Genomic DNA, 20,031 nt, shown 5'->3' with positions numbered 1-20,031 from the left:
TACAAAAATGTCTGGAGGACAATACATGAAAATATGAACTATACTTATCTCTAGGTGGTAGTAATATAAGTGATTTTATTTTCTTCTTTGCATTTTACTACATCTTGCAAATTTTCTAAAATTCTTTTTTTTTTTTAAGATTTTATTTATTTGAGAGAGAGCAGGAGCAGGGTGGGGGGCAGAGCGAGAAGAAGAAGCAGACTCCCCGCTGAGCAGGGAGCCTAATGTGAGACTCAATCCCAGGACCCTGGGATCATGACCTGAGCTAAAGGCAGACGCTTAACTGACTGAGCCACCCAGGCATACCAAAGATTTTATATATAATCTCTACACCCAATGTGGGGCTCAAACTTACAACCCCAAGATCAAGAGTCATATGCTCTACTGACTGATGCAGCCAGGCGCCCTAAGATTTTCTAAAATGCTAACATTTTAATTTAAAAATTTTAAAGTACTTTATAATGATTTAAATAAATTATGACTAAGAGCCTTATCATGCTAATCAGTAACTGATCATGCTAAATTCGATAAAATAACTTCATGTCAGTTTCAGCCCGCAAGGCACTGCCATTCCATAAAAGCTGATGAATGGACACATTTCACTGAAATCCCTGGAAAAAAAAAAACCTCTACATGGAAATGTTCAAAATAAATACAATAAATACCAAGTTCAGGGCACGTGGCTGTCTCAGTCAGTAGAACATGCAACTCTTGATCGTGGGGTTGTGAGTTCGAGCCCCATGCTGGGTACAGAGATTACTTAAAAATAACATCTTAAAAAAATAGTGTTCAAGTTCACTACCTCTAACCATAGAACAACCAAGTTAAAAAAAAAAATTCAGTCGAATTAAGATTTTTAGAATAATGATCAAAGCAAGGTATTTTCAATTAACTCCATCTCATCTAGCTATTTTCACAAATCTCTCAGGAATTCATTATTCTCTATGCAAAATTTGTTAGGCTCTATACAAAATCAAGGTTTTTTTTTTTTTTAAGACTTTATGTATTTATTTGTCAGAGAGAGAGAAAGAGCACAAGCAGGGGGAGCGGCAGGCAGAGGTAGGAGCAGGCTCCCCACTGAGCAAGGAGCCCGACACGGGACTCGATCCCAGGACCCCAAGATCATGACCCGAGCCAAAGGCAGACATTTAATCGACTGAGCTACCCAAACGTCCCCAAAATCAAGGGTCTTAAAGCCATATTGCTTATCCACATTCCAGCATAAACAACATTTATGACAACTGTTGTGATGTGTTCTCTCTTATCTAAAGTGTAAAGCATAACTGCAATTAAAATTCCTAGTCTCACCTACACTACTTTAGTTCATCAAAAATAACTACCTATTCTTATCTTATTCTCCATGAACCTATGTCTTCAACTCATGATATTATTTATTAAATCCCACCCTTTCAAATTTGTTCCAAATGCTCTTTTTAGCATTCAGTTCAATCCACATCTAATGTCTGAGCTTTGTTAGTAGGTACACCATAATGTACACTAAGAAGTGGTTAACCTCCAAGAGATTATAATGTAGTAAGGGAGATCAAGCATGCAAATAAATAACTTTATAAGGCAGTGTAAGAAATAGAGAGGGTGGGCGCCTGGGTGGCTCAGCTGGTTGAGCGTCTGCCTTTGGCTCAGGTCATGATCTCAGGGTCCTGGGATCAAGTCCCACATCGGGCTCCTTGCTCATCAGGGAGTCTGCTTCTCTCTCTCAAATAAATAAATAAAATATTTTTAAAAAATAGAAAGGGTGACAATTTCTAACCGTATGCATCATGAAAATTTCATGGAGGACTGCCATTTGATCTGCAGCTTGAAGGATAAAGACTAGGGTTCCAAAAGTGGAGTTTGGACTCCCCAGGGCAATGGAACCCTATGAGCCAAGACTGTAGGAGAGAATGTAGAAAGTGAGTTTGTGAAATATATGGTCCCTGGGGGGATAGAGAGTAATGAGCTAAAAGGCAGGAAAGGCAGAATGGAACCAAATCATAGCAACCCTGAATTATTTTTTTAGTTCAAGGGAAATGGGAAACCACTGAAGGTTTAGGAAAGGAGGTAACGTAACTGTTAGCTTTAGGAAGATTACTCTGGCAGCCATGTGTAGTCCTGGCTGTGTAGCTGTTATTTAAAATAGTAGCCATTAGGGTGCCTGGGTGGCTCAGTCGTTAAGCGTCTGCCTTCGGCTCAGGTCATGATCCCAGGGTCCTGGGATCAAGTCCCACATTGGGCTCCCTGCTCAGCGGGAAGCCTGCTTCTCCCTCTCCCACTCCCCCTGCTTGTTTTCCTGCTCTCACTGTCTCTCTCAGATAAATAAAATCTTTAAAAAAATAAAATAAAATAATAGCCATTAACTACTGTCTCAGAGATAACAGGTTATCAGCTCAAGTGCTACCTAAATAGCAGATGTACAGTGGAAAATCACTCAGAACTAGAGTCCTAACCCCAGCACTAACTAATTACATGACCTTGGACAAATCACTTGGCTTCTCAAAACTTTTTTCCTGAAATATCTCCTCTACTGCTTCATAGAACCACTGAATGGATGAAATGCAAATAGTGTAAATGAAAACCCCCAGAAGATTTGCTGGTCTTGTGGTCTCTGTCACAACCATTCAACTCTGCATTGTAGCATGAAGGCAAATATGTAAATGAACTAGTTTCGTCTCAATAAAACTTTATTTATAAAAACAGACTGCTAGATATGACCCTGAGGGCCATAGTTTGCTGACCTCTGTATAAAGAAGGGCTGTCCAATAGAAATATGTTAGACATATATGAAATTTAATATTTTCCAGGAGCTACAATTAAAAAGGTAAAAGGTGGGGGCGCACCTGGATGGCTCAGTCGGTTGTGTTCGACTCTTGATTTCGGCCCAGGTCATGACCTCAGGGTCATGAGATGGAGCCCTGGGTTGGGCTTTATGCTGGGCATGGAGCCTGCTTAAGAGTCTCTCTCTCCCTCTGCCCCTCCCCCCACAGCAGCTCCCTGGAGCCCTGGGTCGGGCTTTATGCTGGGCATGGAGCCTGCTTAAGAGTCTCTCTCTCCCTCTGCCCCTCCCCCCACACCAGCTCTCTCTCTCTCTCTCTCTCTCTCTCTCTCTTAGATAGATAGATAGATAGATAGATAGATAGATAGATAGATAATAAAAAATAAAAGGTAAAAAAGGGGTGCCTGGCTGGCTCAGTCAGGAGAGCATGCAACCCTTGATCTTGAGGATGTAAGTTCAAGTCCCACATTGGGTGTAGAGATTACTTAAAAATAAAATCTTTAAAAAAAAAGTAAAAAGAAAAAGAGGAAATTAATTTTAATATATTTTAATTTAAATAATAGTATATTTTACTTAATGCATTATCCAAAATATTTTCATTTCAATATTTAATCAATATAAAATATTATCCTTTACATTCTTTTTTTACATGAAGTCTTCAGAATCTGATGTGTATTGTACACTTTTAGCACATTTCAATCCCAAGTAGCCACATTTCAAGTGAGCACAATGGCCACATGTGAGTAGTAGCTACCAACTGGAGAACACAATTCTGGAGGCTATTTAAGTAAAACTTCTGAACTTTGACAATACAAACACAAAATAACAATTTGAACAATAAAAGAAACCAGAAGTATATAATTGTACTCTATAGAAAAATGAAAGCAAAATGAACCTAGGATTTTAAAAATGTTTCCCCTGGAATACCAACTATTACTGGTTGTGGCCACCTATCTAAAACGGCTCTTTAGGGGTGCCTGGGTGGCTCAGTTGTTAAGCGTCTGCCTTCGGCTCAGGTCATGGTCCCAGGGTCCTGGGATCGAGCCCCGCATCGGGCTCCCTGCTCGGCGGGAAGCCTGCTTCTCTCTCTCCCACTCCCCCTGTTTGTGTTCCCTCTCTCGCTGTGTCTCTCTCTGTCAAATAAATACAATATGATATGAAAACATCTATGATTCCAGGGGCGCCTGGGTGGCTCTGTCATTGGGCGTCTGCCTTCAGTTCAGCTCATGGTCCCAGGGTCCTGGCATCAAGCCCCGCATCACATTAGGCTCCCTGCTCCGCGGGAAGCCTGCTTCTCCCTCTCCCCTCCCACTCCCCCTGCTTGTGTTCCTGCTCTTGTTATCTCTCTCTCTAAATAAATAAATAAAATCTTTAAAAAAAGAGAAAGAAAGAAAATATCTATGATTTCAACTGGTTGTACAAAGTTACAGGTTCTGCTAGTACTACTAGGATTCTACTATATTCACAATTGAAGGAAATGCTGAATTTCATCTAAGGTATGAGTAAATGAAGATAAAATTTTCCCCATTCTAGCTCACAAAACCCCTGAATTCTATAGATGGTGTCTGGATTCTATTTTCAGGTTCAGAACCTCTAAAGGAAAGGAAACTCCTTTATTATAAGCTCAAAACATGCTTCCTCCAAAGTTCCACATGTATATTTTTACCTTTCCACCCATTTTGCTCCCTTCTAGATTAAATAAACCAGTAGTTGTCATTCAGCTACACCACGACTAGATGATCAGAAAGAAATCAGAATCAAGAAATAAAGGTCATTCTTCTATTACGTACTACTGTTTTGATGAAAATATGTTGACACAGATTGTCCTTTAACATTCTTAATTATTTTATTTCAACAGTAAGAAAAGCAAACATATGAATAGAGATAGGAGGTCCAGATTTTCTAGTCTGCCCTGTAGTTATATTATATTAATCTTTGTTCATTTGAAATCAGTAATGCAAACTATAAAGCACAAGGCAAATACAGTAAACACAGAAAAGATCCATTACAAATACAAGCTGAACGTTAATATTTTGTTGGTATAAAACCACTACTTGAGGGTGCCTGGGTGGCTCGGATGGTTGGGCGTCTGCTTTCGGCTCAGGTCATGATCCCAGGGTCCTGGGATCGAGTCCTGCATAGGGCTCCCTGCTCCTTGGGAGCCTGCTTCTCCCTCTGCCTCTCTCTCTGTCTCTCATGAATAAATAAATAAAATCTTAAAAAAAAAACAAAACACTACTTGAATGACGCTTCTGTAGTTATTAGAATTACTAAACCTATGATTTGCATAAAATGGTTTGCAAATTACACATCTCCTTATCGTTAATCTAAAATTGCTACAAACTGTGCTATGACCTAGTAATTCAGCCAACCGCAAGTTTCAGTAGAAACATGAGGGATTCAAGTGTGTCCACCCCAAGTGTCCCATCATGGAACATTAATTATTCTACAATTCTACTTAATAGCACTTTATAAACTCAAAGCTCCTCAGAAATATTCAACATTATCAGGAGAGGAATTATACAGCAAGATAAAAATCCCCTTAAGTTATAAACTGTCAGTAGTAATGGATCGCAGAAACACACTTTAATAACCACTACAAATATAAAATTTACAAAACTTTATCAAATAACGCTAAACATTAAAAATGTTTTGGCCTCTGGGGCGCCTGGGTGGCTCAGTCGTTAAGCGTCTGCCTTCGGTTCAGGTCATGGTCCCAGGGTCCTGGGATCAAGCCCCGCAATCGCATCGGGCTCCCTGCTCCGCGGGAAGCCTGCTGCTCCCTCTCCCACTCCCCCTGCTTGTGTTCCCTCTCTCGCTTCTCCCTCTGCCTCTCTCTCTCTGTCTCTCATGAATAAATAAATAAAATCTTAAAAAAAAAATGGTTTGGCCTCCTCTAAACTGGAATTATCTTTAAAATAGCAGATGTGGAGGTGCCTGGGTGGCTCACTCAGATGAGCGTCTGACTCTTGATTCCGGCTTAGGTCTTGATCTCAGAGTCCTGGGATCAAGCCCCAGGTCAGGCTCCCCACTCAGCGGGAAATCTGCTTATCTTCCCCTCCCTCTCTTCCTCCCCTCCTCCCTCCCTCCTCCCTCCCTCCTCCCCTGCTTGCACTGTCTCTAAAATAAATAAATAAATCTTTTTAAAAAATAAAATAAAACAGCACATGTGGGGTGCCTGGCTGGCTCACTCAGTAGAGCATGCAACTCTTGATCTTAGGGTTATTTAAAAAAATAGCAGATGTGAGGAAAAAGCAGTAAGGTACAACACGACAATTATAATACATCCATAAATTACTACGCAGCCATTAAAAATTATGTTTTTAGGGGCGCCTGGCTGGCTCAGTTGATAGAGCATATGACTTTTTTTTTTTAAGATTTTCTTTATTTATTTGACAGAGAAAGAGCACAGACAGGGGGAGTGGGAGAGGGAGAAGCAGGCTCCCCGTTAAGCAGGGAGCCCAATGTGGGGCTTGATCCCAGGACCCTAGGATCACGACTCAAGTCGAAAGCTCAACTGACTGAGCCTCCAGGCACCCTGAGCATGCGACTCTTAATCACAGGGTTATGAGTTCCAAGCCCTACGTTGGGTGTAGAGATTACTTTAAAAAAAAATAAAATGAATAAAATAAATTATGTTTTTAAATCTAATTTGACAGAATTGCTCCCAATAAGTAATTAAAGGATAAAAACAGTATATAGCATACAATCTCAATTTTGTTTATATATAAAAATATGAACTGAAGGAAACTGAAAAATTAATTAACTAATATAACTATTTCTGGATGGTACAAATAATATTTCTTTTCTCTCTTACACAATAGGTGTTTTCTCTATTTTCTACAACATCCGTGTATTACTTCTTTATAAGCAAAAAAGTTTTGCATAACATAAAAATACCATCAACTTAATGTCATTTTTCACAGAGGTTAAAAAGAAATGTAGAATTACCCTTTATACTGGCATATAAGAGAGAAAATTTTAAGACAGTCTGTGTCTAAACAGTCTGCCTAACAACTACCATGCACTCTGAACACACTTCAGGGGCCAGTGTGTCTCTTCCCAGAGCGGGCAGCTCCCTGGCACAGCTCGAGTCTGGCAGCCTCCCCAGACCATCAGAATAAGAAGTTGCTCTCTCCTGCCTAAATATGGACATGGTCTGTATTAACTGGATTACAGACCAAAATGAGTATATGTCAGGAGCAAAGAAGATCAAGCTGCAAGAGAGGTCCTCTGAAGTGAAGTGATAAGAGCTAGGCAGCACTAGCAGAACACTCTGGCTTCTTTCAGCTGACCGTGGTCCAGCCTGTATCTCCAGGTACCCAACTACATCTAGTGGCTTCCTCTTTTGGAGTGAAAGCCATTGCCTTAAGCAAATGATAAAATTAAGCAAATCCATGAGTTCTAAAATAATCTCTATGAGGGTGTAAGGAAGAGAGGTCCTACCAAACACTGTTACTTGGGAGTATAAACTAATGTGGTCACTTTAGAGAGCAATTTGGCAATATCTATTAAAATTTAAAATGGTCACCTATGACCCAGCAATTCTGCTTCTCAGGAACTGCTCTAGAGAAATATTCCAACATGTGCACAACAGGCATGCAAGGGTATGAACTGAAGGACTGGTTTTAATAGTGAAAAATTGAAGGAGGGGCTGGGTGGTTCGGTCTGTTGAGTGTCTGACTCTTGGTTTTGGCTCAGGTCATGATCTCAGGGTCATAGAATCCAGGCCCCCTTCAGGCTCTGCACTTAGCGCAGGGTCTACTTGTCCCTCTCCCTCTGCTCCTCCCTGCCCACTCTCTCCTTCTCTCTCAAATAAATAAATAAAATCTTTTTCAAAAATAGTGAAAAACTGAAAACAACCAAAATACCCATCGTGGCAGCCTGAATAATGCACCCCCCAACCAGACATTTAAGTCCTAATCCCCAGGACCTATAAATGTGACCTTGGATGGCAAAAAGGACTTTGCAGAAGTGATTAAATTAAGGATCTTGACATGGGGAGATGAGCCTGGATTATCTGGGGGGGGAAGGTTGGGGAGACAGGGTACTCACAGGGGACCTTACAAAAGGGATGCTGGAGGAGCCAGTCAGAGGAGAAGACATGTGATGACAGATCTGAGACCAACGCCACACACTCTGAAGATGGAGGAAGGAGCACTAGAAGCTATGAACAAGGCCAGGGAACAGATTCTCCCCTAGAACCTGCAGAAGGAACCAGACCTGCCAGCAGCTGACTTTAGTCCAGTGAGACTGACTCATTTTAGACTTCCAGTCTCCACAAACATAAGAGTAAATATAGGAATAAATCTGTGTCATTTTAAGCCATTAAGTGTGTGATGACTTGTTAGCATAGCAACAGGAAATTAAGACACCCATCAGTCGGGGAATGGCTAAATAAGCTAGTATTTCTGGAGTCCCATGCAGCACTTAAAAAAAAAATGTGGTAGATCTGTATATGGAGACACAGGAAGATCAAAACATGTAATTGACTTAAAAAAATTATGAAAATATATGTCTAGCATCACATCTTTCCTGTGAGACAGAAAAAAATAATAAAAAGTATATATGCACACAAACACACATAAAAGTACACATTCAAAAATGACCTTGGGGCACCTGGCAGGCTCAGTTGGTAGAGCATGCAACTTTGATCTTGGGGTTATGGGTTCAAGCCACCTTGGGTGTAGAGATTGCTTAAAAATAAAATCTTTTTTAAAAAAATGATCTTAAAGAATACATTAAAAATTTGACCACTGATTTATTTTTTTATTTTTTTAAAGATTTTATTATTTGACAGAGAGAGACACAGCCAGAGAGGGAACACAAGCAGGGGGAGTGGGAGAGGGAGAAGTAGGCTTCCCGTCGAGGATGTGGGGCTCCATCCTGGGACCCTAGGATCATGACCTGAGCTGAAGGCAGACGCTTAATGACTGAGTCACCCAGGTGCCCCTAAAAAATATTTTAATGGATACATAAATCGTGTTAAAAAATGCAGGATCAAAGTAACAGTTATACAATATCAGTCTTCTATCCTTTTGAAGTAACCATGCATTTGTCCCATAGTTGATCACCTGCTGTTATTTACATTTGTCTACAACTATTGACTGAACATCTTACAAAGCAGACTACACTCCTTGTGTTCATCCCACAAGCACCACTGTAAAACAAGATGGAAAGAGGGGGAGGGAGGACAGAGCATGGGGCCCTTTCAGGACTTGACAAGCCTTTCATAATTATCACCACAGCCTTATTACTTAGGAAAGAACAGGTGCACGACAATCCACCCAGTAGCCTGGGCCAACAGGTGGTACTTTGTGACAGTCAATATGGAAGCCAAGAAGACAGATAATAATCAAAACTGATTTATTTAGCAAGACCTTAGACATACAATTGGAGGAAAACTGAAATGAAGACTATTATCTCATCTGCCTAGCCATACTGCAAACAAATTGGGAAGGAAGAAAATTCCAGAGGGATCACACACACACACACACACACACACACACACACACACACACACCCCTACTATCTCCACTATCCACTACAAGAGAAAAAAAAAATTCTGTCGATGGCAGAGTTTTGCTTTCATATACAATGGGCAGCCGACTGGATATGCAAAAAACAACTTTCCAGCAACGTAGCACCTTATAAAGACAGTCCATACACACTGTAAGTACATAATCACATCCCTCCTTACCTAATCCTTACATTAACCCTATTATTACTCCCCTATTACAGATGATGAAGCGTCTAACATAATAATTTTCCAGCCTGGACCCCGGGCTAGAGTTAGACAAATCTATTTCACTCTCAGCTTTGCTACTAATTGTATGATCTTTGTCAAGTTACTTCACTTCTGTGCCACAGTCTCCTTATTTGTAAAGTAAGGATAACCATAGTAACAACCTTGTAAGGTTTTTGTGAGGATTGAATGAGATAATGGACATGAAGTGCTTAGCACAGAGCCTGGCACACAACATGCTGACACTGTAGTCATGGCGGTAAGTAGAGGTGGGGACAATGATGACAAAGAAGTTGCAGTGGAAGAAGAAACCAGGGATTACTAAAGGTATGGAACTTGCCCAAAGTCACATAGCTAGTACAAGGCAGAGCTAGAATTTCAGTCCCAATCTGATTCTTTAAACCTGACTTTGACCTCTAGGCAATACTGCCTCCCACAGTCATAAGGTATTTCATTCTAACTTTATAGCTAGCCAGCCAAACCTGAGAGCTGGTTGAGCCATTTGTCCAAGCTCACAGAACCCTGCACGAAGATTCAGCGCCTCTTCTTCCAGTGCTCATTAATTACACTGTAATTAACTTTACTCGCGAGCAAAAGTAGTTTTATTCATTTATTCATTACCTCTTCCAAATTTAGAATTTGGAATTCTTTTTTTTTAAGATTTTTATTTATTTATTTGACAGAGAGAGACACAGCAAGAGAGGGAACACAAGAAGGCAGAGTGGGGAGGGGAGAAGCAGGCTTCCCGTGGAGCAGGGAGCCCGATGTGGGGCTCAATGTGGGGCTCAATGTGGGGTTCAATGTGGGGCTCGATCCCAGGACCCTGGGATCAGACCCGAGCCAAAGGCAGACACTTAACAACTGAGCCACCCAGGCGCCCCAGAATTTGGAATTCTATAAAAGTACATAAACCGCTTCCAAAGGAATCTGACCAAAGGATAAACTGGCTGGTGGTATCCTCCTAGGAGAATAGATAAACATTTATAAATCTAAATTATCATCTCAAAGGTTTCATCTGAATGTGTCCTAAGTATTCAAAACCTTAACTTATTCCAGTTGATCAACTCCTCCCCTTACATAGCAAAACAACAAACAATAAACAACAACAAAAAAACCCTCCTGAGCCTTTTTTCATTTCATAAACAGTATCAGTAAAGCATTCTGGGCTTGCACGGGGTTTGTTCATTTGTTTTAATGAAATAGAACAGGCATACAATAAACTGCACATTTTTAAAATGTACAATTTGATGAGTTTTGACATATGTATATATACAACTATGAAACCATCACCACAGTCAAAACAGGGAACATAGTCTTCACCCAAAAAGTTTCAAGTACTTTTGTAATCCCTTTTCCCATCCCTTCCAGTCCACCTTCATCCCCAGGCAACCACTGATCTGCTTCCTGTCACTACCAATTAGTTTGCATTTTCTGGAATTTCATATGAGTGAAATCTTACAATATGTATTCCTATTTGTCTAGCTTCTTCCACTCAGCATAAATCATACTTGTTTATCCATTCACTTGTTGATGGGCCTTTAGATTGTTTCCAGTTTTTGGCAAGCACAAATAAAGCTGTCATGAACATTCAGGTTCAAGTCTTTTTATTGTTGTTGTTATTGTTTTTCATGTTCAAGTCTTTTGCATTGGTGTGAGCATGTGGGGATGGGGTGGGTTCTTATAAAAACCACAATGGAAAATAAGAAACATTAACTGAAATGTCTGAGTTCAAAATTAATCTAAACTGTAGGAAACAAAACATCTTGGCCAATTTGGGCAAGTCAATTAGCTTCTCTCTCAACATCCATATGTGCACGGCCTGTCCCCATTAGAGTTTGTAAAGAAAAATGAGATAGGAAGCAGAAACCTTTTAGAACTTCCACAAATAAGCTATTTTTTTCTTGTAAATTCTCTTAAAAAAGAAGACTAATGTTCTATGAAATTTAATGTAAAATGCAATATTTGAGTTGTCATTTGTAAGTTTTTTAAAATTTCTCTTAAATTTATATTTATTTCACACTTAAAAATAATTTCCTACATACTTTCACTTTCTGCCAATAACATGAAATTAAAATAAATACAGGTAGCTATTTTTTTTTTTAAGATTTTATTTATTTGTCAGAGAGAGAGACAGAACACAAGCAGAGGGGGAGGCAGGCAGAGGGAGAAGCAGGCTCCCCGCCGAGCAAGGAGCCCGATGCGGGAATCGATCCCAGGACCCTAGGATCATGACCTGAGCCGAAGGCAGCAGCTTAACCAACTGAGCCACCCAGGCACCCCTCAGGTAGCTCTTTTAAACACCAAGAAAAAACCTCATTCTGCATTTCTAATGCATTCAAAGTCCTTATCTACCAGCTTTACCTGATCGGCATCCCCTGCACCCCATCCTCTATCACCGTCCTCTTCCCCTTGGCTTACTGGGCTCAGAGCTCCAAACGAAGGATGCTAAGGATGCTTCCCTCTGAGGGACTTGGCTCTTGCTGTCCTCCGCCTAGGATGTACTTTCCCAAGCAGCCATATGGTACCCTCTCACCTCCTTCAGGCTCTGCTCAAGTGCCATTCTGTGCTCTCCTTTCTGCCCATCCTACATAAAAGGGAACTCTTCCCCACCATCACACCCCATTCCTCCTACCCAGCTATACTTGCCTCCCCAGCACTTATTATTTGAGGTATTACATATACATATATACTTAATATGTATTTGATTATTTGTTATTGTCTATATCCTCCCACTAAAATAAAAGTTTTTTTAAGACAAAGATTTTATTGTATCCTCTGCTGCGTCCTCAATGCCCAGGACAGTGGGGCCTGCCCGCTTCTGAATTCCACAAATACTTGTTGAAGAAATTTGATTACACACTATTTATTGATTTAAAAAAAATAAATTCTGAGGGGCTTGGCTGCTCAGTCAGAAGAGCATGTGATTCTTGATCTCAGGGTCATGAGTTCAAACCCAACCTCGCGTGTAGAGATTACTAAAAAAAATAAATAAATAAACTTAAAAAAACACTTCTGTTTAAAATTCACTAGGAAGAAAATTTTTAATTCAAATACTGTGCTAGTGCTTAAATTAAAATGCTAAGTCAATGTTGATCCACTTCATAGGATGGGTTCTTTTTTCAAATTGACATTTAACTTTGAGCAGCACTTACAAAGTGAAAAGAACACTGGAATTCAAAGGCAGGAAAGCCAGGATCTAGTCATCTGTCCTATCATAACTAGCTTCACTACCCAGTCATAACCTCTCCTGATCTCAGACCACTTCTCTCTAAACTGAGGAAAGTGATTATCTCCAAGGCCCCTTCTTGCTCTAAAATTCTAAGACTCTACTGCAGTTAGTGCACACTTATGCATTAAGGTTGCCAATCATAAATTAGTCAGCTTAATCCAAATTTGTCCTAATCCAAAACTGTCAACTGAAGGATTCTATCTAACTAGAAAACACTGTGAAAAAATGGCCATTGGTTAGCCAGATGTCCACTGGAAGGAGAGGCTTAGAAGAATGTACCTCATAGGGGTGGCAGCATTTCAACAGTTTTTTTATTTATTTAAAGATTTTATTTATTTATTTGAGAGAGAGAGACAGAACATAAGCAGGGGGAGTGGGAGAGGGAGAAGCAGACTCCCAGCTGAGCAGGGAGCCCGATGCAGGGCTCATTCCTGGGACGCCAGCGTCATGACCTGAGCCAAAGGCAGACACTTACTGACGGAGCCACCCAGGTGCCCCTCAAAAGTTAGTTTTTTAAAAAAGCTGATGACTGGGTGTTATACGAAAACAAGGAATCATGGATCACCACATCAAAAACTAATGATGTATTGTATGGTGACTAATATAACATAATAAAATAAAATTTTAAAAAATCAAAGAAAAATGCAGATATAATGAAAAAGCAAAAAAAAAATATAAATGAATAAATAAATAAATAAGCTGATGAACCTCTAATCTTCCTCAAATATGAAAAAAATACATTACTAGAAAGGACATAAAAATGTTTATTACCCTATCTTTAGCCACTTATGAAATTTTAGATAATTACAAATATAAGTATCATACATGCAAGGAGGATATTATGATCAGGAGGAGATGTATTAGGGACGAACAGACTTGGGTTAATGTTCAGGCTCTCTGTGTGTGATCTTGAGGAAGTCACATACTTAACTCTGCATTTTGCTTGCCTCATCTGCACAATGGGTGCAACATTTATAGTTGTTACAATAGGTAACAGTAGTTAGCTACTAGGATCCTTTTAAGAACTTAATAAGATGATGTCTGACACACAGAATATCCTTAGTCAATATTATTATTAAATAACTAAATGTGAATACACCCTTGCAAACACAAATCTAACAGCCACAAAACATTCTTAGCTATTCATTTCTACTGATACAATATAGCCTATATAACATACAGAAAGAAATGAAAAAAGTTCTTCGCCACTGACAGTCATATTTATTACCCATACACATACTGGTTTCTGAAAGGTCAGAACACACATTTTCTTTAAGAGTTTTTAAAATTCTACCAAGCCAGGGAGGTTTTCTTTAAGATCATTCTTCTGTGGAAAGAGGTGACAAATACTCAATACATTTATGCAGTAAACATCTTAGGAAAGCCAACCTAAGAGCTCAGGTATTTTTAACTACTCCTACCTTTTTAATCCTAAAAATAAATATATTACATACTATAAAATTTTAGGATCTGTGAACTTAGTCTCTAAGAAACAAAGAGCATCCACTTCCCACATTTCACATTCAACAAAGTCAATTAAATAAAAAGATTCCACCATCATAGCATAATACCCTTTGAGCTTTCAAGCCGATAAGACACTCAGACACTTGCTTTTTCTAGAATAGGCCCAAATGAGACACAAGAAAACCATAATCCTATGTTAGGAATTCCCTATCAACTGGTATCTTCCCTTTTGGGTGGCCAGACTGTAAAATAAGTCAATTAAGAGTTCACAATGGGAATGCTGCAACCTCAACCTCAAATCCAGACACAAAACACAGTGGAACGCATTCACATCTCAAGCACACCCAAACATCTTGGCCGACGCGATCTGATCACTACTGTTTCCAGAAACACACAGCAATGGGTTTTAATCCATTTCTATAAATGTTCCTTGTGCTGAAAGCCGAAGTGCATGCAAAACCGCAAAATACGAAAGATTCTTCGCATTCCGTTTTTAGCCAGAAGACAGGCCATCCTCTCTGCGCCCTGCCCCAGAGAGTCCTCCTTGCGACAGCAAGAATTTCATGACACCCCATGCTACATACACATCAAAATATCACCCCACAAAGTGGAGGGGGTGCAGCGTCAGCATCGGCTGGCCTCGATGAAATGATACTGCCAGTATTCCCACCTCTGGGCAAACACGAAACCAAGTGAAGTCGGTGGAAAGTTCTCATCAACCGAGCATATTTGGTTTCCTTCTGCCCCCAAACCCAGCAGCAACACAAAAACGGAGATTTCCTTTTGCACCTGCCACAGCTCCTGAGCTTCGGCTTCTCGGAGACCCCCGAGCTCACGAAAAAGGCCTTGAGGCCTAAAGCGCCCGTGACCCTTTGCGGAGAGCGCACAGAGGGCCCCTGTAGCATCACCCTCGCTGTCCACACTGCCCGCTTCCCTGACAAAGGCCCCGTGTCAATCCGAGGCACGACACAGAGAAGTTGCTGGATTGCCCATCACGGACCGACAGCTGCCAATACCCTCCCCTGGGGGAAAGAAAAATCAACATAGAACTGGGAATGAGAAAGGGGGAGGTATACAGCGTTAAAATTAAAATGTCCCCAAAGCTAAGCAACCTGGGTGTGCCCTGGAAGTGAGTCCAGGGGGTCCATGGGGGAGGGGAGACAGAGCCTGGGAGGCGACGGTGGCTCTTCCAGGGCGTGAAGGCCGTGCCGGGTGATAGTCTAATAAAATGCCGGGTGTCAGAACGCTCAGAATGAAACCACAAATCCAATACCCGGCGGGCTTGAGGCCCCGAGGAGGCAGGGAGGCGGGCGGGCTGCGGATCTACAGCCGAGGCCCCCCACCTGTCCTCCCCGCGCCCACACACCTGCCGGGGCAGCCTTCGGGGGGGTCTCGGGGTGGGGGTGAGGCAGAAAGGTGATGGCCCGACCCCGGGGATGCCGGGCGGGTGGGCTGATCTGCTGCCAGCCGCCGGGGAGCAGCCTCGCTCACCTCCAAGTCGGTGTCGGCGGCCTCCGGGGCCCCGAGGATCTCGCTGGGCAGCTCGGCCAGGTCGGTGACCCGGATCAGCCCGTCGTGCAGGAAGATGGTCTCCTCCTTCACTGAGAGCCACTGCGCCGAGTCCGCGGCCGCCGCCGCCGCAGCTGCCGCGGCCGCAGACGAGCCCATGGCCCCGGCTGAGGGGTTGACGGTGAGGAGCAGCCGCCCGGCCCGAGGGAGACGCGAGCAGGAGCCGCCGAGATCACCAGTCCATAGCAGCAGCCGCCGCGCCCGCCTGCAGCGCCCCGCTCGCAGCCTCGCCTGTGCAGCTCCGCCCTAGGCGGTCCAAGCCGCCATCCCCCCACCCCCGGCCCCTGAGACCCCGGCCCCGCCACCACCGCCGCCGCCCTGAGGAGCAGGACCCGCCTCTGCAGCTCAGCAGCCAACTGTCAGTGAGACGCCATGTTGGGGGCGGGGCTCCCGGCATGCCCCGCGGAGCGGACAATACAGGCTCCGCCCACTAACTTAGTCCCGCCCACCCAGGGCGGCCCGGGGCTAACGGGTTTGCTGGACCTCTGCCCTGCCTTTCACTCGGTCTTGTCCTCAGACTGACCTTCCCTTCTCCTACCCCTAGACGTCCGGGGGCGCCCTGGGTCTGCAGTCCACCGGGAGAAGAAGCCTCCTCCTCCCCTCCTCTACTTACTCAGGTATGCACCCCTTGCAGGGGGCAGAACCCCCACCCTAGGCAGAACATGGAGGTTCACTCCCTCCTTTCGTATTTAAATGAGATATATGCAAAAATCTGGCACAGTGCACACTTGTTCGTAAGCACTTGGTAGCGCCTCACGGTAGGTGTTTCATATTTACCAAAATGTGTAGTACTCAGTAAGCACTCAAAACCTGATGAAAATAAAGCACCGGTCACAATGCTTAGTGCCCAGCATCTAGCACTTAGTAAGTGCTCCCTGGTGGGGTTGAAACTATTGTTATATTCCACCAATATTCAACACTGATTGACGTGCACCTTAAAAATATGTACGCCGGGGCGCCTGGGTGGCTCAGTCGTTAAGCGTCTGCCTTCGGGTCAGGTCATGGTTTCAGGGTCATGGGATCGAGTCCCACATCGGGCTCCCTGCTCCGCGGGAGGCCTGCTTCTCCCTCTCCCACTCCCCCTGCTTGTGTTCCTGCTCTCGCTGTCTCTGTCTCTGTCAAATAAATAAATAAAATCTTTTAAAAAAAATATGCACGCCGTCCCATTTTTATTAAAACAAGAAAGGAAAGAACTATGTAAAGAAAAATGTGTAGAAGAACACATTCCAAATTGTTAATGTGAGTTGCTATGCAGAGTGGGACCGGTCTGTATGGGTGAGGTGAAGATTGCTATCTTTGTATTGCTTTTATAATTTAAAAAAAGCACTCATTGTGGCACCTGGGTGGCTCAGTCATTAAACGTCTGCCTTCTGCTCAGGTCATGATCCCAGGGTCATGGGTTCGAGCCCCACATCGGGCCCCCTGCTCAGCAGGAAGCCTGCTTCTCCCTCTCCCACTCCCGCTGCTTGTGTTCCCTCTCTCGCTGTGTCTCTCTCTGTCAAATAAATAAATAAAATCTTAAAAAAAAAAAAAAAGCACTCATTGGTACCAAAGGACTTGAAAATGTATGTCCACCAAAAAAAACCCAAAACAACAGAAATGAAAACCCAAAACCATGCACAGAGATGTTTATAGCAGCTTTATTCATAATTTCCACAACTTGGAAGTAACCAGCATGCCCTTCTGTACGTGAATGGATAAACCGAGGTCCATCCAAGCAATGGATTATTAATCAGAGCTAAAAAGAAATGACTATCAAGCCATGAAAAGACATGGAGGAAACTTCAAGGCATATTACTAAGTGAAAGAAACCAATTTGAAAAGGCTACATATGGGGCACCTGGGTGGCACAGTCGGTTAAGGGTGGGACTCTTGGTTTCAGCTCAGTTACTGAGCTTAGATCGTGAGATGGAGCCTGCTTGGGGCTCTGTTGTGGGATTGAGCCCCCCCATTGGGCTCTGCACTCAGCGTGGATTCTGCTTAAGACTCTCTCTGCCCCTCCCCCCTCTCTAAAATAAATAAATTAATTAAGGGATGCCTGGGTGGCTCAGTCCATTAAGCGTCTATCTTTAGCTCAGGCCATGATCCCAGGGTCCTGGGATCAGAGTCCCACTTCAATCCAGGCTCCCTGCTCAGGGGGAAGTAGGCTTCTCCCTCTCTGGCTGCCACTCCCCCAGCTTGCACACTCTCTCTCTCTCTCTCTCTCTCTCTCTCAGTCAAATAAAATCTTTATGATAAATAAATAAATAAATAAATAAATAAATAAAATTTAAAAAAGAAAAAAGGCCACATACTGTGTGATTCCAACTATAGGACATTCTGGAAAAGGCAGAACTATGGAGACAGTAAAAAGATCAGTGGTTGCCAGGGTTTTGGGGTATGGTGAGAGTGATGAATAGGCAGAGCATGGAGGATTTTTAGGGCAGTGAAAATACTCTGTTTGGTACCATAACGATGGATACATGTCCTTATTTATTTGTCCAAATGCATAGAATCCACACCACCAAAAGTGAACCATAATGTAAGCTATGGACTTTGGGGATGATGATGTGTCAGTATAGGCTCCTCATTTGCAACAAATGTACCATCTGGTGGGGTAACTTAAAGGTAAGGGAAGCTATGCAGGTGTGGAGGCAGGGAGTATATGGAAAATCTCTGTACCATCCTCTCAATTTTGCTATGAACCTAAAACTGCTCTGAAAAATAGTTTTCATAAAGAGTAAATAAGCAAATGAATCAGAAGAACATTAAGGTGCAAACCCTTTGATCTAGCAATTCAACTCTGAAGAAGTTGTTCAAAGGAAATAATCAGACCCGTAGTCAAGGATGCATATACAGGGATGTACAGGTCAATACTGTTCATAAGAGGAAAAATTATAACCTTCTAAATGGCCAACAATATGCAAATAGTTAACCATAATAATGGTATATCCATAAGATGAAATATTATGAAGACATTCAGAATAATGTTTATGAAGAATAGTAATGCAAGTGAATGTTCATGATCTATTGCTAAATGGAAAAAAAGCAGGCTAAGATAGTAAGGAAGTTTTGGAATTTAATTATGTTTATGTATGATTATATCTTAAAATTACATGCATGTATGACTATAGATATAAAAGCCTGAAGGGTATCATGCCTGATATAACATTTGGGTGAATCTCAGCAATGCATTTACAACTGACTGGGGGATCTGTGGTTTGTACTTTGGAATGTTTTCCCAGTTTTCTTCCTAGAACATGTATTACTTTTGAAAAATAGAGGGGCTCCTGGGTGGCTCAGTCGTTAAACATCTGCCTTCAGCTCAGGTCATGATCCCAGGGTCCTGGGATCGAGCCCTGCATCAAGCCCCACATGGGACTCCCTGCTCCGCAGGAAGCCTGCTTCTCCCTCTCCCACTCCCCCTGCTTGTGTTCCCTCTCTTGCTGTATCTCTCTCTCTGTCAAATAAATAAATAAAATCTTTAAAAAAGAGAAAAATTTTATTTTTTTTAAAGATTTTATTTATTTATTTGACAGAGAGAGAATGAAAGATAGAGAGTACGAGAGGGAAGAGGGTCAGAGGGAGAAGCAGACTCCCTGCTGAGCAGGGAGCCTGATGTGGGACTCGATCCCGGGACTCCAGGATCATGACCTGAGCCGAAGGCAGTCGCTTAACCGACTGAGCCACCCAGGTGCCCAAGAAAAAAATTTTAAAAATAAAAGCTATTGGGGCGCCTCAGTGGCTCAGTCGATTAAGTGTCTGCCTTCGGTTTAGGTCATGATCCCTGGCTCCTGGGATCAAGCCCTGCTCATCAGGAAGCCTGCTTCTCCCTCTCCTCCCTGTTCACACTGTCTGTCACTCTCTCTGTCTCTCTCTCTCTCAAATAAATAAATAAAATCCTTAAAAATAAATAAATAAAAGCTACTGAGCACGTAGGTGTCAGAATACATCCATTCATTTATCTACCATATACCCTTCAGAGTATTCATTAGCAGCCTCGTCATACAAGAACTGAGGCTCAGAATTAAGTGGCTGGCACCTGCCTAGGAATTGGCAGAATCAAGATTTGAACCCATAGCAGGCTCCATCCTGCACTGCCTCCCTCCTAAATAAATAATTCATATTCATAGCACTGTTACAACAATCTCATGTCCCTTATCATGATTTTAATTTCATTTTTTTTTATTTTATTTATTTATTTGACAGAGAGAGACACAGCGAGAGAGGGAACACAGCAGGGGGAGTGGGAGAGGGAGAAGCAGGCTTCCTGTG

General features: G+C 42.4%; 1 protein-coding gene across 6 annotated transcripts in view; it reads right to left on the bottom strand.

Moving 5' to 3' along the window:
* Nucleotides 1–16,039, bottom strand: part of HECTD4 (HECT domain E3 ubiquitin protein ligase 4) — a 183,527-nt gene extending 167,488 nt beyond the window's left edge. For all 6 annotated transcript variants that reach the window (XM_028116433.2, XM_028116435.2, XM_028116436.2 and 3 more), the window contains exon 1: nt 15,700–16,039. In XM_028116433.2, the coding sequence (XP_027972234.2) occupies nt 15,700–15,876 (177 nt within the window). In that variant the 5' untranslated portion in view covers nt 15,877–16,039. The remainder of the gene's footprint in view (nt 1–15,699) is intronic.
* Between the last annotated feature and the right edge of the window lie 3,992 nt (nt 16,040–20,031).

This window comes from Eumetopias jubatus, unplaced genomic scaffold (assembly GCF_037043125.1).
Source record: "Eumetopias jubatus isolate StellerSeaLion01/CBP00866 unplaced genomic scaffold, mEumJub1_p1.0 scaffold_16, whole genome shotgun sequence".
Classification (NCBI taxonomy): Eukaryota; Metazoa; Chordata; class Mammalia; order Carnivora; family Otariidae; genus Eumetopias; species Eumetopias jubatus.
Note: the sequence above shows the minus strand (reverse complement) of the source record. Positions and strands in the feature narration are given on the sequence as shown.